We start from the raw sequence: 25,357 nt of genomic DNA, 5'->3' as shown, positions 1-25,357 counted from the left end.
ACTTCAAAGAATATTTCTTTTGACTTACTAAACAGCTTTAGATGTAAACCATGTTCAAGTAAATATAATATACTATGTGTGTTCACGTTGATGGCAAGTTCTCCAAATGACACTTTGAAGAACTGTGGTTATCTTGCTTCAATTACATATTCCATCCAATTGTTTGATATTAATGATGTATTTCTTATTTTAAAATTTTAGTTAACATATTTTTGAACTACATACTGCAAGCTTAAGTGATTATGTGCTATCTGAATTGCTGATGTAAATTATTCAGATAATTAGATTTAGTACCAACCATCCCCTCCCCTGTCACATTTAAAAAAATTTCTTCTCCTACTTACTGATTCAGTTGATTGTTGAATGATGAAGTAAGCTTGTTGCACATTCAGTAACCTTTTTGATAGACATCGTTATTTTTGGTCATGTATCTTTTGCATGTAGTAGAAAGAACCATAAGAAATGATTTGCCTGTGAGTAACCTTGGAGTGCAGATTACAGGTTATAGTCCTGTCCTGCACGATGCTAAGAATGACCTGTGGCACTGTGGGCCCTCCAGCCTGCCCTGAGATCAGGCATAGCTCAAAAATGTTAGTTAGCATCTTGAAATTTCAACTCTGCTTTAAGTGTAGCAGAGGTTTTTGGACTCTGAGAGGAGGTGGGAAAATCCATCAGAGTACCAGACCACACTAATACAGTTCCAAAAACTGTTTCCAATGACTACTAGTATTATGTTTTCAGGTGGTTTTGCTTTGGGCAAAATAAGAATATTAGAGAGAAAATACCTTGTATGAGAATATGAAAAATCTTACTTATTGTAAGGCCCTGGTGATACTAAATAATGACAGTATTACTGCAGCAAAGCTTATACTGAGCATTTTGTTAGAAAGGAAACGCGTAATGTGAACGAAGACATCAAAATGTATGAAATGAAAAAAAGAAAGGAATGTCATATATTGAAGCTTAAATAAATTTGTAAGGAAAAATTATGTACCAGGAAAAAAAAAATCAATACATTTTTAATCTGAAAAAAAATAGTTTTAGGATAAGTGCATTTGAAAAAATATATTCATGCAATTGTCCTGTAAAATTCTCTCTCTCTCTTTTAATTCCAGCTGTGGACAGATGGGTGTGGAATGCCGCCTGTGTCACCTCAAAACAAAGAGGAAGACTTTTTTGCATCCCATGTTTCTCCCAAGGTATAGATTACCTGTTTTTAATTCTTGTTAGCTTTCTAAACACCTTAGGTTAACTGTGTGTTCTATGAGAAGACTAAACCCTGAAAGAAAACCTTATAGAGAAAGGGTAGGTCAGGGAGTTAACATTTACCTGCTTTTCCTTCTGTGGATCTTAAAATTCTTCCTGGATGTGAACCACTTTCTAATGTGACAATTTAGAATGACCTGAATAGTAGCTAAATGTGGAATGAAACTGGGGTTTTTCTGTAGGTGTACAATTCCACTTGGACTCACGATTCCTTGCTTGGGACTGCCCTGATTTAAATAATACTATGTGATAACTTTGGTTTTTAATCAGTAAAGTTTAAGAGTTCTTAAAACATTTGCTAAGCAGAAGCTTTTTTCCTTCCTCCAGAATACTTACATCCTCTTTGAAAAAATTAAAATAACTTTCTGAAGGCTATTGCTACTGTTGTTTTTTATTTATTTGATCCTACCTCCTTAAGGTGATAGATGCTGTGTTTATTTCACAGATTAATGTTTCAGAGACTCTCTTGAGTCTGTTATTTGAAAAATACTAGTGAAAACAACTTCAGCAATTGTGATCTTAAACTTAGAGCAATTAAGTTATTACTACACCTAGTATTCCTAAATATTGCAACAGTATTAAGTGTTCTAGGAGAATTGCTTTCTAGTACAGTTGCAGTCTGTAAACACCTAAAACACAAGTATGATCGTGAGGCATATTTTGGCATAGAGAAGAATTCAAAGAGCTTGGGTATATCAGATTAGCCCTTGTTGTGAAAACTCTTCACCAGTTCATATGCGTGTTAATTCCCCTGTCATGATGTTGCGGTTGTGCACGTGCATTAGCAGCAAGTGATAAAAACCTATGCAAGTCGCTCATATCTGCACCTGGGTAAAGAACACAGTAAAAAATGACATGACTTAATGTCTTTCTAGTGTATATGGGATGCTTAAGGATGAAAAAAGCTGGAATTTAAATTTTTTTTTTTCATTTTGGTTATTCAGTTGTGACGTTTCAAAATGTAACTTTCTTGTTGTATTTGTGAGGTTTCAAAAATGGTGCATTTTAAAAGGAAGTTCAGCCTTTTTGCTATTTATTTGTTTTATTTTAGGAACTTCTACTGCAGCCAACATTTGAATGTCTTATAAAAATAAATTTCAGCATCTTTGAAACAGTGAAAGAGTATTTACATTTTACAGAGTGCGAAGATTGCTGTATTACTCATAAATGCTCATTGCAAAGACCAAAAAAATCCAGTTACTGGATTCTAGTCTAGTGTTTTCACCAGAAGATTATCTGTCCTGATAGTAGAAGAGTAAATGGAGTATTTCTGTTTGCAAAAGGCAACTTGGAAGAATGCTTGCAGTTGAGTGGGAAAAGCATAAACTGAGGCAAGCTGAAGGAAAAGAAGTTTAAGCAAAGTGTTGTAAATGTTTTTGAGGTTAAGGACAAGAAATAGGAACTTGATACAAACCCTCTTAAGAGAATGTATGGGTAGAATAAAGTAAATTTTCACAACAAACTTTTCAGGTAGCTACAGAGGCAGGTTAGAGACAAGCATTCTGTGTACCTCAGGGCAAGAGATTGTTTAGGTATGGATGTTTTGAGAGACAGATGTCAGGAAGTTTTGAGATTGAGGTTTTAGGGAAGAATAAGCATGAACTGGCAGTGGCACAGCGTTGATGGAAAAGATAATAATAAGCAGATATTGTTGTGACGAGGTCACAGGCCTGCCTGGTGAGGAGGATGTGTCTGAGGGAAGTGGGAGGACTCATCAGGAAGACTTGGGAAGATTGCTCATGATCAAAAATTAAATGTTAGAAAATTGGAAGTGTAAGAGCTTAGTGTGGGGAGAAGGTTTGGTGATTGTATGCAAATAAATGATCCAGATTTCCTGTACTGTATTACTGTTATGAGTAAAGAAAACTAATAGCCAGCACACAATAAATAAATTTAAAGCACAATTAAAATGCGTATTATTTTTTTGGATGGTAAACATATTGAAATTCCTGAGAGGGAAATACAGGTGCTCAGAAGTGGTTTGAAACCAGCTCACTTTTAATAAAGGTAGGCATTTCTTGCAACTTTAATAACTGCCCTTCTGAGGATAGGTTTTAAACCTAGAAGCTGTAATCATAAGAATCCAGTATTAACTAATCAGTGGTGCTTAGGCAGTCTTTGAGCACAGTGCTCATATTTATTTGCTGTATTCTATTTTGTGTGCACTTTTGATTTTGTAATTTTTTTCAAGGCAAAGAATACAGAGTGGGTGTTGTCAGAACCAGAGCCAGTTTCTCTACAGCAGAAAACTTCAGAAAATATTCCAGAATGCTATGAAGGTATGACTGATTATTTGTTAACAATAAGTTGCATTTTTCTGGTAGTCTCTTTGTTTAGACTCTTTTTACCCTACTTTAATAGTTAAATAACCTAACCATGCTAATAACGCAAGAATTTTGGAGAGGAAGGACTTTTTAGAAGGATTACACTAGAATGTGTGGGACTGCATGTTCCTTTAATAAGGTCTAATAGAAATCCAAATTAAAATTTGATTCAAAAGACTTCACATGAATCTTTGGATGCCTGCTGCTCTTTTAGTAACTGATAAAGCTGCGATAGAAATAACACATTACACTATATGTATCAAACAGTACCCTGAGCACTGTGAGTTGTGTTTTTGTATTTCAAGCACTCTAAAGAGTCTTCTGATATTCTTACCCTTGTTATTCATTACATTTTAGGACCAGAACATGGACCAAGTGTTGATTGCCTTAGTACATCACCAAAAGCTGCATTAGGTAATGACTGTAAGCAGAAGATAGCAGCCAGTATAGTGTACTTAAATATTCATTTGTACAGAGAATGTATGACTGGGAAGAGATGTGGAATTCTTACTTTAATATCAGTGTGCATGAGTTAGTTGAAACATCTGAATTTGTGTTACAACTTCTTCTGTTAAACAGTGTTCTCCTTCTAAGAAATTAATTTTAGTCAGTGTTGTTCTGGTATTATCTATCTTATCTTAGCCAACCCGATGAATTTAAATGCTACAGGTGTCACACCTAATAAAGGTGACGATTAATGTTTTACACCTCCTGTTAGACTGCTTTAAAAGCACACAGGTGGAATAGAGCATTGTGCTGTGATTAATGGCCTGTTATTTATGTTAAGCAAACACATCTTGTACTAATAGGTCAGTCTTTCTATCTAGACATAGTTTTTGCTCCCTTTTCAGAAAACTGAATGTAAAAATTTTACACTGGAAAAATCTTGTATTTCTAATACAGTATCTTCAATTTCCAGAGTCTTAATTTGCTTAACACTGACGAGTGTATCATACTATAAGTGAATAAAAAAAAAAGTTGAGGAAAATAGAATAGAATAAAATACATCAGTGATTTATCATTTTGAGGATCATCCTGCAGGCGCAGGTTTCTGAGAATAAAGAACATTTATTCTCAGCAGTACAGGGGTAGTAAAGAAGTGTTGGCTGGGTCTAACTCAGTGCTTCAAGAAGGTATGGTCTTTATCACTGTTTTTATGTTCACTTGGTTGTGTTTGGGTTTTTGGTTTGGTGTTTGGTTTTTTTTTTGGGGGGGAGCTGGAGACTAGGAAAAATAGTTAACCACACGCAAATGACAAAACCAGGAAATGTATCTTTAACAAGTGCTTTTCTTGTTTGTTTTGGACATCACAAGTTCTGTCTTACGTGAAGAATCTCTGTTCTGTGTATGCCTGTTTCCAACTAAATTTCAGCTCAAACCAGTTTTTCTGTATGTACAAGTATTCAGTATGAGTTGTTGATTGAAAACTTGTGATTGTTGGAGATTTACCCTGGCTCAGGGTAGCTGTCAAGAAGGCACAGTACAGTGCCTTACAGAATGTAGTGAGTCCTATTAGGGTCTCATTAAAAATATCAAGATTAGGAGTTGTGTCAGACTTCCATGCAAAGCAGAATGTAGGTTCATTTCTTTTCTATATTTCAAGATTTAATACAAAGCATTAAGGCTGTAACTTTCAAACTGCCAGTACTGTACTTAGGCAGTTGAACAAAGCTGTTCAATCTAGTGATTGTGTTGTCACCTCTGAAAATGTTTGTGATTTTGTTTATGATGATACAGTATGTTTTATCTGTATCATTGGTGGTTTTAAACACAGCCAATACCTTTCTATCCAGGAAACAATTAATCTTCAAAATTGTACAGGATCAGGTGGACCTCTAGTCTGATTCAGAACAGCAAGTCCCGCATTCTTGTTCTGTTTACTAGCAGGTATCTACAACTGAAAACTTGAGCTGTCATTTTATTCCTATTATGTATTTATAAGAGATGCCATATCCTCAGTCAGAGACAGTTTCCCACATTTTCTTAGAGATATTCACAGCTGTGTTCCCTGTAACTCAGTTTAGTATCTCAGTCTCTTGGTGTAGAAACTGTAATACTTCAAGGCATTAAAATAAATTCCAAAAACTATTTTGAGGTTGGTATTGTGGAAATTATCATCTGCAGTTCTGGAATTAATAAAATTGCATGTCAAGTAATACACATTTAATCCTTGCAGAGAACACCACCTTCATAAAAAAGAAGCCAAATCAAGCTAAGAAGGGGGTAAGTGTATATAAAGAATGCTTAATTTTATCTGTATTATAGATCTCTGGAAATATGTAGATTGCAATAGGGAAATGTATCATGTTAGTTAGCACTAAGCAGTATTTTTATCAGTAACGATTTATGAAGCTAAAATGGAATTGAAAACTGTTTCTATATCAAAACAGGCAATGGTCTGTTTGAAAACATATTATTGTTAAAATGAATTTGTCTAACACGTTACTGCTTCAGATCTGTGGGTTGTTTTCCGACCTCAGATAAATTCTAAGCCTGTTTATTTGTATGTAGCTCACTGAACTGTCTGGACTTCCACATGTATATCATGTGTCATTTTCTTTGTGCTGTCTGGACCTGAACAGCAGCTGACATCTTTTCAAAAATGAGTAAAATAAAAATGTCAAAGCATATATTGATGTCAAGGTCTGTATCCCACTTGTCTTCAGTTCTTTTCACAACCATTGTCCCTGCAACTCCACTGATGCCCTGTAACCTTTCTTCTCACTTGGTGATACTGGGTTGCAGGGCTTCTTTAGGCTTTCACCTAAGTTAGTTGGCATTGAGATCTTTTTGTAGCAGATCTTGAAAACAGAGGGAGTTCCAATATTACTTTTGAGTGGCTAAATATGCACGTGTGGCATAATCTCTCAATATAAGGTGAGTTTGAGATATTCAGATATGTGTTTCCAGAGCAGTCCTCATCTCATACCACACAGCAGTGTGGTATTTGGTTGTGTGTATAGATAACTTGCAGCTGAATTCAATTCAAGATAGTTTACAGATTTCTTTCTGGATGGGGTTTTAGCACTTTCTTAGGCATCTGGTCTCTTTAAAGGAGGTATGAGAAGAGTTGAGTATCTCAGAAAACTGAGTAAGACAGCTCAAGTTAACTCAAGTTAGCTAGGAAAAGCTAGGGTTTGAATGTATGGCTCCTGAGGCCCAAGAAAATAGCCCTAAAATTAGGTTATTAGGGTCACAGTATGTTACAAGGAGTAACTTCTTTTAAGTTTGGGCTATTGTATGGCAAAAGATTTTGAAGATTTTTTTGAGCAGATTAATTTAGATGGAAACCTATTATTTCTTGCTCCCACTAGAGGGCCCTAATACGCAAGAGGAGTTTCTTATTCTAAAAAGTTTATGCAGGTATGTTCCCTTACAGTAAGAACATAACTGCGTTCACAGGTGCAGTTTGTGAACTGTAATGTCAGAGCCTAAAACTGTATGTACATAGACCAGAGCTTTTACATGAAGGCTTTAAAGCATTAAAAGGTTAAGATAAATGTATTGTGAAAATTAATATTGCTGCAGTGTTGCAGATGAGGAATTAAACACATGGGTGACTAAGAACAGCAGTTTGAGTGCTGTGCCATTGTCTTAATCAGCATCATTGTATCTATTCGTATTTGTAGTAATAAGTGTTTTTTAAATCTTTGATAATCAGGATGAAAGAATATGTGTCCCTAAAGTAATATGAACTAGAAATAGAATTATTTTAAAAGAACGAGTGCAAAACTGGAACCTCTTAGCTGAGGTGTTTATCTGAAAAAAAGTTTACAGTGCTTTGTCACATGCAAAGGCTAATCATGCAGACACGTATATACGAAACTTGTATATTGCTTTCCTACCATAAATCCGTAAATACCTATGTACATGTTTATTAAAAATATTAATCAATTGATACTTAAGATAACACACTAGCACTGGCCAGTGAGAACTAATTGAAGAATCTTGGCCATTTCTAAATGTAAATTGTGAGTTAAGTGAATGAGCACCAAATGGTTCCACTGCAACAGATTTTATTATGTTATTCCTATGCAACAAAATCATTATTAAGAAAACTAAAGTTGTGCTATATATTATAACATTTATTTGAACATGATAACTTCTGAACAATTAAAACTATAATAGTTTCATTTCTCTGTGATGGTTGACTGCAGAACTAACTAAATTTGTAAGAGTTAGTAGAGGAAGCATGTAGAGGGTCAAAACATGTAAAAAAATATTTTCTCTGCTCCAAATTTTCATTGCTGTTTGCATATGCTCCTGAACAGAGTATAATGTTTGCTGTTGCTTTCAAAGTTGACTGTTAAGTCAGTTGAGGTGATTGTCTCAGTTATAATGTTGGGCTTTTGTTTTTTGTTTTTTAATAAATCAAGCTCGGTGCCAAAAAAGGTGGTTTGGGGGCCCAAAAAGTGAGCAGCCAAAGCTTTAATGAGATTGAAAAACAAGCACAAGCTGTAGATAAAATGAAAGAACAAGAGGATCTTCATAGCAGTAAGAAAACTGAGAAGGAAGAGCCACTGTAAGTATGAATTATATATACAATGGTAAAATGTGAAGCCTAATTTCATGTGAATGAAGTAATTGTCAACATTTTAAATACTGCAAATAAAACTTCAGCTCTTGCTTTAAAAGAAACCTCAAATGTGGATGAGGTGGGCCAAACAGTAATTCCCCCATTGCCCTTTTTTTTGCCATTGAGTGTATGTTTCTACAGTTGATGATTTACTATAGAAACAGCCCAATGCTATCTTTAAAAATAGCCTTACTGTTACTCTTATTTAACACAGAAAATAAGGAGACATTCTACTGATACATACAAATAAATTGTGAAATAAATCTAAAATATGTTAAATTTAAGTATCACCACAGAAGACTTTTGCCTCTGGAACTTTCTTTACCCCATGCTAGTTAACTAGTTTGTTTTGTTTTGGTGCAGTGAACTGAATACTATTGAGTAAATAGTCTTTCTAAGAGCATAGGGAACATACAAATATTCAGCTTTTTTTGTACTTATTGGGTAAGAGTTTCTGTGCGGAAGGCAGAGGGTAGTTTAAGTATGGCTTCAATTGTCTGCTTAAGTTTCAGCTGTTTTATACTGGAACTGCCTTCTTTTTCACCAAAACCCTTTGAATATTTTTGTCTGAGGCCTCGAATCTGTTTGTCCATCTTAATAACTACTCAGCCCTAAAGCTCAGAGGGTGCTGTTCCTGGTTCCTTCCACTACGTTTCGCTGCTACGTGTTTTTGGTTTTTAACATTTGGTTAGTTGTCACCAAAATTAGAGTATTAAGGAGTTGGTTAGTGTACACTTATACTGTTGTAAAGCTTAGCATCCTCTCTTAAGTGCTAAGATGCATCATTTTTATAACCTATTGAGAATTTTTCTGAATTATTACATCATTACAGGATCACTTGGAGCTCATGGTACCACGCGTTTTGGTCTATAATCTCCTCCCTGTTCCTTTTGTGTGCATCAAAAATATTAATCACAAGGGGATCATTCATTTTGCCTGAAGTATTTTTACCACAATGTCGTGCTTCTCAGAGATTGCCAAAAAATACCAGTAGAGTGACTCAGAGGAACAGACTACTAAATAACAAGAAAAATGATTGTTCATTATTATTTATTATTATTCTTTAATGATACTATCTTTAATGATTCGGTTTGGAAGAAAGTCCCAAGTAGTGATTCGGTTTTTGTGTCAGATATGTATAAATCTATATAGATCCAAGGCAACCTTTAGTATAAGTTTGCTGCAACCTTTCTGCAATGGCCAGAACCCTCTAAAAATGTTGCAAACATGAAGGGTGCACATACACTTCAGTTTATGGATCCAATCCCAGTAGAGGCAAGATAACTGTATTTCCCTTGAGATTAACTTTTTGGATTTTTAACTGTAGATGGCAGTGTATACCAAAATTAAAGGGTGAATACTTTTAAACTTGCATTTGCTTCCAACTAATTTGGGTGGCAGGTTTAATTTTAAAAGCTTGAGTAATGAGCTTTAGTAAATTAATTCAATGTGACTTTGTCACATGGTGGGAATGGAAGCGATGCTTTTGTAGTCTAGTACTTAGAAGGAGAAAGTATCCTCAGACTTAAAACTTAAAATGTGATTTTATAATTGGTACACAGTTTCTTTATTTTCTGCTGTGCACTGACAAGAGAATAGATAACTAGAGTTACTTTAAAAAAAATTATCAGTATCCCTATTTGTTTTAATCAACAGCAAATAAGATTTTTTGATGTTCATAAAACAGATTTCATAAGATGGGCTGCTAATCTTCCTATTTAAAAGTGCTGGGTAGATTTTGTCAGTAGTAGTTTCAAGTTGAATTTTAGAAACATTTTCAATTTTCTGTGTAACAGTTGGTCCTAAACTGTAAGAACTGATTTAAAACGTCCCTGAACATACTGCGTGCTTTGAAGATACATTTCTCTGATTTTATTGGTTTCAAAAGTCATTTCACAGATTCATCCTGGTTTGTATCTGACTTTTATTGTTACAAGCATCTGAACATAAAACGTAGTGATTTTTTAGTTCTGGCTCCAAGTCCTCTGAAAGCCCCAATCAAAAGACACCTAATTATCACAAGATTGAGATGGCTCTCCTCCTTTTTGAAATAGCTCGTCAGTGGAGTGATGTCCCGTTCCTTATAGCAGGCTGGTACCTACATCCCTTGTCTGTGAAGGAAGAAGACCAGATGCGGTGTCCTTTTCATTCTAACAGGCTCAGCCACACAGCTCCTGTCTCGCAGGAGATGCACTAACCAGCAGGGTACGAACTTTGGTAGGGGCATCTTGTACTCTTGGTTAAAGTTAAGTCATTATGCATGGGACCAGAAGAAATCAACCCAGGAAGAGCCTGTTTCAGTAGTCAAATAGTTAGGAAACACACTGGAAGAAAATACTTCTTGGTCAAAAACTTGTTTTCTTTTCATTCCTGCTTCTGCACAAAATGGATGGAACGTTACAAGGGTTTTCAGACTTAAGTACTGCCTTTCTACTTGCAGCAGGATGTCTACCAGCAGCATCCTAAATCTCGTTTACCTTTCTTCTGATAGCGTTCATTTGTACTTGATGCCAGTCACAACTTATGAATTAAACTATTGCTGCGTTGCTCATCAAAATTACTGTTTGTGTCCTTTTTAACCTAACAAATTAAATTTAAGCAGTGTTTCTACAATTCTGTAATCAAGATTAAAACCCTCTGTCTCTGCTACACTGGTATTACTGGAAAATAGTTAAGAATGTTTTGAGGTATAGGAAGGTTCACGGCATCTCAGAAAGACAGCTTACTATATCTGAACTGTGAGGATGTTTCAAATGACAAAATGTGTTGCCAGCTGTGCAGAAAATGGTAAGTTTTGGATGCTTCACAGTTTCCATAATACAGAATATATTCTATTTTGGGATTACAAAGACTCTCTCCTCCCCTCTTCTGAGACACCTTTTTGGGCACAGGGAAGGGCAGCATCAATAAAGAAGTATTGTGGTCTACCTCTAGCACTTGTCTCAAGAGTGCATGTATAGCAGGTGTTAAAACCACTAAGAGCATGAAGGGGGTGAAGGGAGGGAGACGTAGGGGGGCCAAGCTGCGCATTAGGGGAAAACATTACTAGTGTTATATCATGAGTGCCACCATACTGTGGTATGTCAGAGTTGGATAATTTTGGCAATTATTTGTTATCACATAGAGTAAGGGCTGTGGAAAGAAGACTTTTTCAGGCTCACCTAACGGTGATGCAAAACTGTGTCCTGAACTTTAGCAGTAGCATGTTTCACATTCGTTCTGAAAAAGACTACCTGCTCACACACAGACCGGGGTAGCATTTAGACAGTCTTCTCTACTGGGTTTCTCCCATCCTTATAGGTGGAATTTAATCCAATTAATAATGAATATTTTCAGTAAACACAGAACATACAAAATACAGTGCTACAATATATATTGTTAATTTTCTACCAATATTATTGAGTTGGGCGTTCAGTGTAGCATTTTACAGCTCTGTTAACTGTATGTTTTGTTCTAGTGTATCATCTTTACGGTTGGCCTACAGAGATCTTGATATTAAAACAAAAGAAGAAAAGTTAAATCTATCTGGTAAGAAGAAAAATGAATTGGAGAGACTTGGCATGGGGTTTGGCAGTAACAGAAGGTATGCAAAGTTCTATAAACTGTATTTAAAATACTCTGTGGCTTTATGCAGTTATCCTTCATTTTATGTAGGAAATGGAAAAATATGCTGAAGTGTGTTACGGAAACTTAAACAATATCATCAAAGAATCTAGTATTTGTCAGGGGGAAGGGGCAGGATTGCTTCTGATAGATTTAAGTTCTAACCTACCAGACAGGTATCAGCCTAAATTGTAGGATGTCTGTAGGGTGTTTGCCTCCATTAGCTGACTGTGAGGAAGGTAGCCAGGATGTTTTCAGTGAACAGTACCAACCGAAGTATAGTCTGTCTTTTACAAGCCAAAACTCTGAAGAAGTCACACTGCTGTGTTTTCCAGCTGTTGGAATGGTCTGTGTGTTCAGAAGTCCTGTCGCTACTTCAGAGAACTACAGTTGACTTTTCCAGGGCTTTTTTTTTTTTTTTCCTTTAATTCCTCCTTTCTTCTTAAATGTATAGCTTGGGCTTTATCAGCAAGCTTCAGAAACTAGATTTGGGCTTGCTTTTTTTTTTTTTTTTTAGGGTGTGAGCTTTGTCTTACGCCCTATCTCTTTACATAATTATTTTCTTCTTGTTCCCAGTGGCATTTCTCACTCAGTCACCTCAGATATGCAAACAATAGAGCAGGAAACACCTGCAATTGCAAAGCCGAAGAAAAAGTACACCGATGATGTAGAAGAGTCATATTTCTCTTCTAGTTCAAGGTAATGTATAAGCTTTTTATTTTGAGTGGGTGTAGAAGTATATGCAAATTATGTATTCAAATATACACAATGTATTTGGAACTTGAGACCAAAACGGAAGACAGTTGGACATGTCTACACACCTAGCGTATTTTCAGGGGACGTCTGAAGCAGAAAAGTTGTGAAACAGTTGACCTTACCTCAGTGGCAGATGTATTTATAAAGAAGAGGAGTTGCTTTTTCTGAGGAGAAAATAGTCTGAATTACGTGTTTACAGGTTTTGTTTTGTTCAGGCTCTAGTCTCTACTTGCAAGGACAGTTGGTGTATACGCTTTTATTTGCTGTATACTGAATCCAGTGAATTTTTTGTCAGAATGACTTGTGTGCGTGGTATCTTTTTGGTTTTTGTGGTACTGTCTTCAACTTTCAGTTTAAAATTAAACAAGTATCAAAGTCTGATACTAGATATACGACAGTTGCATCGGTCTTAACCGGACGCATGCCAAGTGCAAAAACTTAAATCTTTTTGAGGTATTGTGTGTTGGATGTATTGTGTAGATGTCTGCAGTCTTATTTGATAGACTCTTATGTATTTGAACATAAAATGTAAGCAAAAAATAATTGATGAATTTTTGATCAGAGCATGAATGCAATGCAAATTATAAAATACTGCTGTTGGGATGGAGAAGAAAAAGAATTAATCCTACAGGCACTAATTCCAATGAAACAGCTGTTTCTGGACTGATAGATAGAAACAGGTGTTGCTTTTATAAACTGCCTTTATTGGATTGGTGCCACAGAAACATGAAAAATTGTACCTAATTACTTGTAGACAGGCAAATAAAAACACGAAGGCTTTTGTGTCATTACTTTGTAGTGTAATCACTAGTGGCAGAAATGCAAATGTGTTCTCAAGTAAACTGGCAGAAGTCTTGTAAAATAAAACGTATCGTTTCTGTGCTTCTCTATTTGTTCCTTGAAAAGAACTGTTACTGCTCTCAAATTATTCATAAGCCTACTAGCAGGCAAAGGATGAATTATGGAAGAGGCTTTTTAATATGTTTTGGTTCAATATAAGAAGATAAATTGTAACCTAGCTGTTCCCAGCTCTTGTTCTTCTAGTTATAGCAACAGTAGAATGTAATTGGAGTTGGTATACAAGTTCATTCTCTTTAAAGAAAGTATAAAGTCCGATTGCTAGACTTGGTAAGGTTTGTAAGGTGCTTATTATCCTTTATTCCAAGCTGTGACTTTGAAATAGAGGTAAAGTAATTTTAATATCATCTTAGTATATGCCCAAAAGCAAAATAATCATGCTGGATATTAGAGTGTTGATAAGTATCAATAAGCAAGCTAAATGTCTCAAGGTTTAGATATATACTTGAAGCCTCTCAAAATCCTTGGATTTTAATTTTTGCCACAATTAATAAAATCTTCATTAACATAACAATGTAAAATTTTATTTTCTATTAAATGTAGTTTTTATTCCTTCCTCCACCCCACCCAAATACTGAAGTAGTATTTTGCAAAGTTATGAAAATCTGAAAGGGAATGATGGAGAAAATAAGTAATTTTATTCAAATCAGCTCTTACAGCCCCTGCCCCATCCCATGGTTTTGATGGCCATTGTGAGATTGGATAGCTTCTCATATATATATATATATATATATATATGTACACACCTTGTTTGTTATTACACATCCATATGGAACTTCTAAAGATTGCTGTGGCTTCTTCCTCCCCTGGTGGGCAGGAATAAGAACGTTGCTACGCAGTAGCTTCCTTGCAGTTGTATACTGTGCTTCTGTGTTCTGCTACCATAGGAACATATGACATAGAAACTGAGAAGTCAGGCCAGAAGAAAATTACTCTGGTTGTAGGAAGCATGTAGTACCTTGCCATATTTCTAAGGTGATGTAAGGGAGAGAGGCAGCTGAATGAAGAAATTTGGAAGACCAACTACTTTCTGGTGCTGTACCACTCTTGTCTGGGAGTTTCTGCCTTCCTTTTATTTATTTTACATGTGGTATTGCACTGAAAACAACCTAAGCTCACAGATACAATGAAAGATTTAATTGGTATAGTGTTGTGCCCCAAAAAGTAGATTCTGTGATTTTCCTTTCTTTTCAACTTTTATTTATGACTCTTACTTTGGATTTTCCACCTGTATCCAAAACGTGGAGGGGGTAAAAAGCCTCATTTAGCAGGAAGAAATACCTTCAGGAATCTACTGGGTGTAACACCCACTCTGTGGGTTGATATTGTGAAGATGAAGATTGCACTGCAGTGAGTCTCCTTTGCTTAGAGCGCTAAATGCACTTCCCTTTGTCTGTCAGGAGAGAAGGGGAGAGTCTGTCTCTGTACAAGTTCATTCCAGATTTGTCCCTGCTATTTTCCATGTGCAGTGATGCGAGAATTTGCTGCTGAAGGTGTCACATTTCTCAAACTGCAAAAACAGTGTTCTGACTATTTATAACACAAACATGGAGAACGTTTTTTTTTAAAGGTGCTTTTCACGAAATACAGATGCGGACTTTAATATCCTGTGCTTGTTCTATTGAATGATTCCCTTCTGCTAGCCTCCTGTCATTTTGATCATCTTACTCCCTATCCTGGTTGTATCCAACCTTTAAGAAAGTTTATTTAACCACAAAGGGAAATTCTTAATCTTTGGCACTTTAATAGTTTTTTTCCAAGTATTTTCCATATAAGTTTAGATATGTTTAGATAATCAAAGGGGAAAACATCAAGATTAGGTACCACTGGAATTGACAAACATGCTGCTTTTTTTTTTTTCCTTTTCTTTCTGTTTGTGTTTTCCCTGCAGTTTTGATATGCAAGAGAAGATTGCCTTATTAAACTAAGACTCACTTTTAAGAAATATGTTATTTAGTGTTGTTTTAATAAAACATGTTACAGAAGTCAGAGGTATTTAATACTAACATTTGTATTAAAAGATATATACAGAACCAGGACAAAGGCTTTGCTTACTGCTTTGAAGTATGTTTGTTGTTGCCTCGGAAAATGTGAGCCGATTTTCTGCTTGTGTAGCTTATAGATTGACTCATATGGAATTGTGAGATTAGCCACTGTCAGCCCCTTAGTTATAAAACTTTGCCCCATGTGAAACCACAGCACAATTGGATACCATGGGTTAGGTGCTCTTGGATGTCTGAAGTGTTCAAAGTGCCTTGAGAGTTGTGGTGGCTTTTTTTCATAGCTGGTTTCTTAGTATAGAATGTCAAGAGCATCAGGCCTTTATGAGCAGGCTACCTTACCTTGTAGGATCATCATGATGCCTTGCGCACAGGGTCCATCCTGAAGTTTTCTTGGCTCCTGAAGCTCTTAAACTAGCCAGGTATCTTGACAATGTTCTTCCCAGTGCTTTGTCTGACACTAAAGAAGAAATAATAGTTTGAAGTAATGAACTTAGCTCTGCTGTTTGTGATGGGACCAGATCTTTCAGGCAGTCCACTGCATATTCATGGCCATATCCAGCCTAAAGAAAGGCCGAACTTTACATTCAGTTAAATATGTGTGCAAAAACCCAAAAATCCATTGGATTCAACAGCACAGAGCTTCTAACCAATATTATGAAATCCAAATTATTCACTGACAACTACCATTGTGCTGAAAACTGACTTGCTAGTGAACAATTATTAAAGCAATATTTATTTAACAATATAAAGTTCCTACTTTTTCAATGTGTTTTTTTCTTCTTTTATTTTAGGTACTATGATTCTTCAGATTTGAGGAGCAGCACTTTCTCTAAATGGGATGACAATACAGATTCTTTTTGGAAGAAAGAAAATAACAGTAGGGATGTTGATGTAATGTTAACTTCAAAAAGTACAGGATTTTCAGACAGGTATGCAACAAAAACCTATCTGATTTTTGTACAGCAAGGCCAAGCTTGTTAATATGATTTGAGTCCTGGTCGTAGTAGTGGGATTTTTTTCAGTCTAGAGGGAAAAATCTGGCCGTAACTTTCAGTAGCAGTCAAGGGACTTCCTGGCTGAATTTCTTTTGTAAGCTGAATTTCCTGTTTAGTTATTCACATTTTAAGCACTGTTTTGCTCAGTGCTGTAGAGTATATGTACTGGAGGTAATTTCTAAAGTGCTTCAGCAAAAAAAGAAGTAGACAAAAGATGTGGAGAGAAACTCAAATATTTGCACTGTTCTGAGAGCATAGTTGCTTTACTTGCTTTATTTATGGCTTAACGAACCTAGCAGAACCCAGTTACCAAATGAATGAAACTGTAGGGTGCTCAGCTTTCAGGATGAAGGTATTGAAGATACTTGGAAACAACAGATCTAATTGTTGTGATGATAAAAAATGAATATATTTCTTTTCTGATAACTGTGTTTTTATCTTTGTAATCAAGCGGAAAGTATAAGAATGTGAGGTTTTGTGTGCTTGGTTGGTGTTTTCTGCTTCTGTTCTTATTACCTGTATTTTCATTTACCTGTACAATGCAGTTTGTACACTTAAGTACAACTTTTTTTTTTCAAAATCAAGCATGTTCTGTTGTTTCCTAAAGACTGGACCAGGGATGCATATTACACAAAATAGGGGTTCATGTCCATAACACTATTACTTCCTTATTTGAGTCCATTTACTGGCGGGGCGGGAAGAAGGCGAGTGTTGAGTATGTATGAGGTGGAAGGCAGTGACAGTTCAAAGGATGTTGAACATTTTTGTACTATTACATTTAAATCTGAATTTCACTGGCATTGTGTTTTGGTTTTTTTGAGGTTTTGTAGAAATATTCTGTCCTTGTTGACATAATTTTGGCTTGCTTTTTAAATAAACTCTGAAAATAAAAATACAGGATTAATTAATTTGAAATACTATACATTCACCATCTTGTAAAACTGTCACTGGAATTTTATGTGCTGCTCTATCAACTTAGTTATCTGAATTTCTTCATCCTGGGTTCATACTGATTTAATTTTTATTTAAACCCCCCCACACAATTACACTTTCAGGCTTCACAAAACAAAGATGATAGTGCTTCTTGGTTGATTTATTGCATTCTGCCATGATATAAATAAAAGTTACATTCACTAATGCAGTTTATTTTTCTTTTAGGCCTACATCTCGTCGTAAGCCTGAATATGAACCATCTTTAAACACAGATGAGGCACAAAAAAAATTTGGCAATGTAAAAGCAATTTCATCAGACATGTATTTTGGAAGGCAAGATCATGCTGATGTAAGTAGAAAGCAGTGATAAATATTTTTGAATGTTAAAATATTATTTGACTATAAACATGGTGCTCTTGTATAAAGAGAAGGCAATGTATAGTTAAAATTAGGTAGAATTAGAAAGCTTATAGAATTATGTCCACTTGAATATTTGATAGAAATGTACAAGTCTCTGATAACTGTGATAATTTAGTATTTCCTTAGGAGTTGCAGCTGCAACTAGGACCTTACCTCCAACATAATTCCTCTCTAATAGAAGCAGTAGACTATGATTCAGCAGTCTTTATTTTTGAAAGGATCAGCCTGATGCTGGGTGAAGGTTTATTTCTTTTGTTCTAAATACGCAAACTGATGCTAACAAACCATTGTTAAAACAGCTGTCCCCTCTGTATTTGTTACATGGAAACATTATTACTATTGTAAGCCTAAGCAAGCAGATAAATTGTTCAACAAATGACATGTAATTGAATCAGCCTAGGAATAAAAAACAGATTAATATTATGTTGCATTCTGGAGGCGAGGCATAATTTTAAAAAATCTATTTTTACTGTTTACACTGTTATTTTTTCATGAATGTAAAAACATATAATCAATGTATTACCATTCCCAAGGAACGCAGAAAAAGTTGAATTAAAAGCATCATGTGATTAGAAGGGTTAACATGATGCTAACTGCAGTGCTTTTTCCTTATCCTGCCCAACCACTGCATTTCACCTTTTTTAGTTGCTGTTTTTAATGGTTGCATAGTTTGTTCTCCTCTGCCTTTTCAGCAATTCCCTTTTCTAGGGTAACTAACAGTGAGTAGGCCTTTTGATGTTGCAATGGTAAATGTCACTCTTTGATCAACTCAGAGATGAGTTGAGATGATGACAAACTCACACCATGTACATCATGTGAAAACTACGAAATGGGAACAGCTTTCAGAATGGTCAACTTCAGCTGGATTTGTATGTTCTAAAACTGTATCTATAATCTCATTAATTATCTGACATGACCTCAAAAGATGACAGCATACTGTTACAATACCTTTTCTTCTCAATTCTTTCCTAGTATGAAGCAAGGGCTCGACTAGAAAGACTTTCTGGAAGCTCCTCTATAAGTTCAGCTGACTTGTTTGAAGATCAGAAAAAACAACCAGCAGGTACATATTGAACACAGTGAGAAACTGTAGCATGCAGCGGGAAATGCTCTGTACTCTGCTGCTAGTTCCACTATCAGCTAGCTGTCGCTGTATTCTGCAAGAGGTGTGCAAAGTGCAGTATGCATTAGTATTGCTAGTAGGTCAAAGAAGCATAACAGGTCTAGTCATTATTTAGAACAAAAAAAAATTTCAAGTTCTGTATTTTCAGTTTAGTAAGTTCGATATTTTATACTGGGTTTTTTATGTGACTTGTTGCAAATTATAGACTGACTAGATTGTAAATAATTTTTACTAAAGAAAAACTGTAATATTTGATTATAAAAACAAATGGGACAACACCTACATTGACTATCAGGTAGATTTTTTTGTAAGTTACCATAAGTAACTTATATATGTGAAAATAGCTGTCATAATAATCTTGAATCTAAAAGGAATCATTAATAAAATGTCAGTGGGCTTAAAATTCCTGTGTAATCTGTTGCATGGCATATCCATTCATTGGGATATCTGCTTCTAACACTGGTCTTGCCAAATTATTAAGGAAATTTTGCAATTGGTTTGTCTGTTTAAAAGATTTGTTGGAACGCCTTACTCTGGAGAGTATAGTTCATCAAATTAGAAAGGAAGAAGTATTAGATTAGATTGACTGAAAAGTAGCCCCTTCGGCTATTGAAAATCTCTCATGTTTTCTTTCCAACACCCTTTTTGGATAGTGCAATAATGTGAAATAGAAAAGGTGAGAAATACTGGAATATTTTATTGACCTGATCAGTCAGGTTTCATTACATAACTTGTAAAGAAATGGAAAAAATAATTATTGAAGAACTCGAAATCTGTGAGTAATTATGTAAATAGGTAAATAGTCTGGAAAAGCAAACAGTATGCAGCATCTCCTTTTACTTTGGAAAAGTTGGAAGAAAAAAAAAAGCCATGTGACTGTTCAGTTTTGATCCCCTACAAGCAAGCTTTGCGTACACTGGCTAGTAGAGAAATAACTCCTGCTACCAGTTACTTAAGCTGGATTTTAGACAATTGAAACACACACAAAAAAAAGAAAAAAAAAGGAGGGGACGAGAAATAAAGCAGAAATCACAGTAAGTTACTTTAGCCACTTGAAAGAATATTTGCAACGTGGTGTCATAGCTGTGATTAAAAAGATGATGGGAACATAAGCAAAGAAATGGTGTTTCTTTCTGAATTTGTGAATAGTAATGTTTTCAATAATATATGGGATTGGGATAACAAGTATTATTTTGTTATCTAGCTATTGTTGAATAGTACTTTCTTCGTCCTTTTAATTTTCTTGCGTATAAATTATTTTATGGAATTAATTTTCTTTTAATTTGTGTAATTTGTGGGGGTTTTACACAGTAATGAATAAGAGAATGAACTAGGAAAAGGTAAATATAAGTTAAAGATGGGGCACATTGTGTGATATATATCTATGTATGTATGTATATGAATGTGCCTTTCTATGTACACGTACATATATATGTGATAAAATTCTCACCAGGTTCTGAATAAGGCTACTTACAGGCAATTATATAATGTTTACTATGTGTACGTGAATTGTGCACACATGATTATTCATCATTGACCACTTGGAAAGGTTCTTGGGGTTTGTGGGGGAATGCAGAGATTCCTAATAATCGAATTAAAAATACCTGCCTGCAACTTGAGCTTAGTTACTCTCGGTGACTGACATGTAACCCAACAGTATATTTAAAGTTATATTACAAAGACTAAACTTTGGCTAAATTTTGTGGGTTGTTAACTGCTCTAAAAAAATAGTGAAGAAGAAATACACCAGGAATTATTAGTTCATATATTATAAATTCACACTATATTCAATCTACAGAATCTTCCTTTCCTGCATGTTTTTCTGTTACACCACCCACCCCAAAGACAATGGGCCAAATGTCTTTGGACAATGGCCCTTCTTGGAGAAATTTTACTGCACTGATAGCTTGTCTGGTGTTGAATTATTGCCAAGGCCATCATTAGTTCCATTAAATAGAGGTAATCAGGAGACTGGAGGCTGGCAACAAAAACGCTGCTCTAATTCTGGGGTTCTCGCCAGAATAAAATGTCCTTTGAATCTAAAGTTGTTTTTATGGCAACTGCTGAGATTTTCGGGTAGAATAGTTCTGGGATGCTTGCTTTTTGTACAGAATGCTGTAGGAGCTATTTAGCAAAAAAAAAGGGGGCTGCAAGAAAACACTTTTGCTTTGCATTGTTTCAGACCTGTTGCTTATGAAAGATGGCATGTCAGATGGCTGACTTGTAGGTGCTGTTTTTGAAGGGAATCACAAGAAAAGGAGTTGCTTTCCTGTCTCGTTTACAAGAAGTTTTTCAGACAACCAGTCATAACCAGAAAAACATGAGAAAATTCATGTGGCTGAGAAGTGGTTAGAGCTTTTCTCAGGTTATTTATATCTGCAAGTTTTATTTCCATGACTGACTTCAATAACAAAAATGCTGAAGCATTTAGTAAGTGGAATAGATCGTAAGGAAGTCAAAATTACCATTCAGAAATAGGGCTGTCTCAGTGACAGTGGATTTTTGAAATTAATCTATAAACAAGTGTACCCATGCATTGTAGAAAGAGCTACCAGCCAACTTTAAAGAATGGGGTGGGAAGCTCTCTGAACATGGCTATGCATCTGCCACTACGAACCAGCCACTTCGCTTAGGCAAATCGAATTAGCTACAGCGATGTCTGTCTCGGCCTGCTAATGAGGCATGTGCCTTTAATTGCCTATGAAATGAGGAGCAGCAGGTTCTCTCTCTCTTCCTCCTCCACCCGTTCAAAAAGAAAACAAGGAGACGAAAGGGCTGCCAGTGTGTAGCGATGTTCCCTATGGAGCTGCTGTCAAAAGGAGTCACCGTTGTGCAGGCTGTGGAGTCTGCAGCTGGACGAGCTTCTCCGAGGTTCAGTAACGGCTCACAAGTTACCAGTTGTGTCCCAACTGGTCGTGACTATCAGTTGGCTACGTGTCTAAATAAAGGCTATAGGTTGCAGTCTCCATTTTGACAATGGTCTGTTTTGGGATGCTTCCTCTCAGGAGCCCCATTTATTCCCAGGACCATAGTTCGGTGATGCTGGTTTACTGCCATTTGTGCCTTTTACAGTATCAGGTATTTAATACTAAGTCGTGCCAGTAATTCTTTTTGCAAATGAGTAGGTGATTGTAATTGTTAGCATGTTAATACTTATCATGCAGTTAGTTTTGAAACATCTTTCATTTCTGTTATCTTTAGGCCTATACTTTTCATAATAGCAGTAGAGCTAACACTTACTGGCCAAGCTATATTGGCTTTCAGGAAGGCTGGCTTGCCAACTGTGTTTTGGAGTTTTAAAACTTACTTACCTTTACTGTAATTTCTATAGAATTTTCCAAGCCTCAGATGTAGTAATGCAAAATATGTATATATATACAGCATGCAAAGCATACCTATGCATGCACACAAATAGGGTTCATCACTTCAGCCACCACTGAAGTGCATTCATCTTTAAATTGCAAGGTAATAACAGCTGTTTAGGATACAAGACAGATAACATTGCAGCAGATTGAAAGTGCAGAATAAATCATATATTATCCAAACATTAATTGCTCGGCTGGGAATACAAAGTGTAGAAGATGACACTCTGGGTGGAATTATGAAGAACTGAAAAAAATTAAAAGGAAGATGCATTTAAGAAATTTGAGATCTATGCCTAGTGTTTTTTACAATGTCGATCAGACATTGGTATTCCGTGCTTCTAGTAGAATATTGTACTTCGAGGGGGGGGGAAGGCTGCTTTTAATATAAAATTCTGTTTTCTTCTTGTGTGTGTGTGTTCTCCTTTTAGGAAGCTACAATATTACAAATGTCTTGCCTTCAGCTCCTGATATAGCTCAGTTTAAACAAGGAGTGAAATCAGTGGCTGGAAAACTTTCTGTACTTGCTAATGGGGTCATGACATCTATACAGGTTAGTAAAAATATTACAATATATTAACCATCAGTTAAAGTCTTTTTGTAGGGATTTAGTATCATGGACCCTGCTGTTGAATAATCTTTAGGGAGAAAAGAATGAATTTGGTTTTGAGCTTTGTAGACCTCTCATGGTAGACTGTAGATCTTTTTAAAAATAAATCTGTAGCTGATAGCTCACTTTCCTTAGAATATCTTTTTTGCCTTTTTCCTTACATAGTTTATTTCTTTTCTTACAATTGAAACAAAAATTCCATCATGGAAGTTATTTGCTGTCACTTTATTTTTAAAGTAATAACAGTTCATAACTCAGAATAGAATAGTTTAGTTGGAAGGGACGTACAGCGATCGTCTAGCCCAACTCTTGTATTGGCTATTTAATTGACTTGACAATAATACCTTTGATCCATGTTTGTGCACAAAATCAAGACATTCTGGTCTCAATAGTGTAAAGCATGCTTCGTGCTGCAGTTAGTTTGCATTTCTTATATGAGGTCAGTGGGAGCTCTCGGGTGTTTGAAATCAGGCTAATTATCCTGAAGTTTAACCATAAACCCCAATTCTTGGAAGCACTGGTCAATTTTCTCTAAGTCTTTAAGAACTAAACTACTATTTATTTTACAAATGTAAATAAAACTGATTTCTTTCAATGGAAAACATATTCATCTCTGTTTTTTTACTTTTCTAGGATCGATATGGTTCATAACATCTTTTGTACCGACATAATTAAGTACACTAAAGAAGGATTTATCTTCAGCTATACAAGTAATCACACTGCTGATTCGAATGAAGGTTGCCTTAAGACTGTTGATGTTTTTACTTATTCCAGCATATTTGTTTCCTTGTGCAGCTTTCTGGCTCAGCCTCTTCTTACTGCTGTTTCATCTTTACAGAGCAGAAATCTTGTAGCAATTTGTTACATTGCATATGCTTTTTTTTTTCCCCCTCCTTTACAGTCTTGTATTTCTTAGCGACCTTAATGTTAGATGTTGGAAGCTTTATTTTATTACTGGTTGTGGCTGTGAGGCAGGAAAGAGAAAGAAGGATGAATGTGTACATTGGAAATGAGGCTTCCTAATGGAAACCTCAGTGCAGTTGCGTCCTTACTCACCAGACATAACTTGTCTTCTAACTGTCTTACGAATTGTGGAGAAGAAAACGTAAATTAAGCATATGCTGAGATGGTATTTAGTGGACTGTAGCAAAATAGAGAATTAAGTAAAACCTGTGCTTATCAGGAAGTAGAAGCTCTTGCAGTCATAAATTGATGTGCATTAAAATGATGGGGAATTAGTGTTTTAAAACAATATTCCTGCTAGAAAATTGTATGCTTAGATGTGAGGTATGGTGAAGACAAGACACATGGTGTATTGAATAGTGGATTTCATCTTGTCATGGGAACAATCTATTTATTCCTAGTTTTGAAAGTTACAAAAAATTGCAATATAGAATCCTTAAGTGCTTTTTAAAAATCTGTATTGTGTACAAATCGAAAAAATTAAAATACACAAAAAGCTTAATAGAGTAGTTAATTAAATACTTGTTAAAAATGTTTAGAACAGTCTTAGTTTTTTGATAAACTATGAAGTATTGAATGAGGAAATAGTGGGGCTGTGTTTTAGACAGTCTAGAATTTATTGCTGATGACATCCTGTATAAAAATGATTATGACCTTAAAGAAAAAAACCTCACAACCAAGAATGAGCTCAAGCTAATTCAATTCTGTAACTTTATTTCTTAATTCAAATTTGTAAACTGCTGATATCTAATAAAAACAATTGATATGAACTCATTTTTTAATTAAATTTCTATGTGCAGACACCAGTCTCCAGCTTTCTAAATACTGCCATCTGTATTCTGTCTATACAATGGTCTGGTAAAATTAGCCTTTAATTTCAATTAGTGAAACTAGCTTTCTTATTAAATTGCTATAGTGATTTAGAAATCAAAACAGTAAGGCTGGGGTAGAAAATAAGCTACTGTGTTGAAATACATTTAATAGTATAGCTGTATTTTGTTTTTAGTTCTAGCTGCCTCATATCTAACCCTTGGTTCTGGTAACTTTCTCTTGTGGCTGTTTCATTTAGATTTATTAATCCAAAAATGATCTTTCTTTTTTGAGAATAGTACAAGATAAGCATTTGTTCTGCTTAACTGTAGAGCTTTACAATAAAAGATTTGCTTTGTTTTCTCCTTTCCCACCCTATAGAGATGACTTTGCTAATATAACAAGAAAATGTACTGGTCAGGGCTTGCTTTGGTTTTCCCTAATTACAGGTAACGATTCTCAGTTTTCAAACTACTCTTTCAGTTAAGTCTACACACAGTAGTAAATTTATTACAAGTAATAAGTGGTCTGATTTTTCAGAGTTGTGATATACCAATAGCATCCAGTGACTTGCAGAAGACCTGCTCCTCTGATAACTAGGCTACATATTTAGACATTTGTGTATGGATGCATTTACTTAAATTAAGACAGTCAAGTATAACAAAATGTAGTTCTGTCCCCTCCTGTGGTTTCTCATATATAAAAATGTATGTGAGAACACCTACACTGAAATAATTGTGGGCATTTTTTACGCA

At 35.4% G+C, this 25,357-nt stretch overlaps 1 protein-coding gene across 2 annotated transcripts in view; it reads left to right on the top strand.

The window, feature by feature from the left end:
* The window catches only part of ARFGAP3 (ADP ribosylation factor GTPase activating protein 3), a 35,998-nt gene extending 11,451 nt beyond the window's left edge, over nucleotides 1-24,547 (top strand). The window contains exons 5-16 of one of the 2 annotated variants that reach the window (XM_059816208.1): nucleotides 1,116-1,199; nucleotides 3,464-3,545; nucleotides 3,948-4,004; nucleotides 5,767-5,813; nucleotides 7,967-8,112; nucleotides 11,624-11,749; nucleotides 12,346-12,468; nucleotides 16,178-16,315; nucleotides 17,540-17,663; nucleotides 18,707-18,797; nucleotides 22,651-22,772; nucleotides 23,463-24,547. In XM_059816208.1, the coding sequence (XP_059672191.1) occupies nucleotides 1,116-1,199; nucleotides 3,464-3,545; nucleotides 3,948-4,004; nucleotides 5,767-5,813; nucleotides 7,967-8,112; nucleotides 11,624-11,749; nucleotides 12,346-12,468; nucleotides 16,178-16,315; nucleotides 17,540-17,663; nucleotides 18,707-18,797; nucleotides 22,651-22,772; nucleotides 23,463-23,480 (1,158 nt within the window). In that variant the 3' untranslated portion in view covers nucleotides 23,481-24,547. Of the gene's footprint in view, nucleotides 1-1,115; nucleotides 1,200-3,457; nucleotides 3,546-3,947; nucleotides 4,005-5,766; nucleotides 5,814-7,966; nucleotides 8,113-11,623; nucleotides 11,750-12,345; nucleotides 12,469-16,177; nucleotides 16,316-17,539; nucleotides 17,664-18,706; nucleotides 18,798-22,650; nucleotides 22,773-23,462 lie in introns of both variants that reach the window. The other variant, XM_059816207.1, reaches the window with a different exon arrangement.
* The last annotated feature ends 810 nt before the right edge of the window (nucleotides 24,548-25,357 follow it).

This window comes from Gavia stellata, chromosome 4, assembly GCF_030936135.1.
Source record: "Gavia stellata isolate bGavSte3 chromosome 4, bGavSte3.hap2, whole genome shotgun sequence".
Lineage (NCBI taxonomy): Eukaryota > Metazoa > Chordata > Aves > Gaviiformes > Gaviidae > Gavia > Gavia stellata.
The sequence above is the reverse complement of the archived record's forward strand: the minus strand, read 5'-3'. Positions and strand labels throughout refer to the sequence as shown.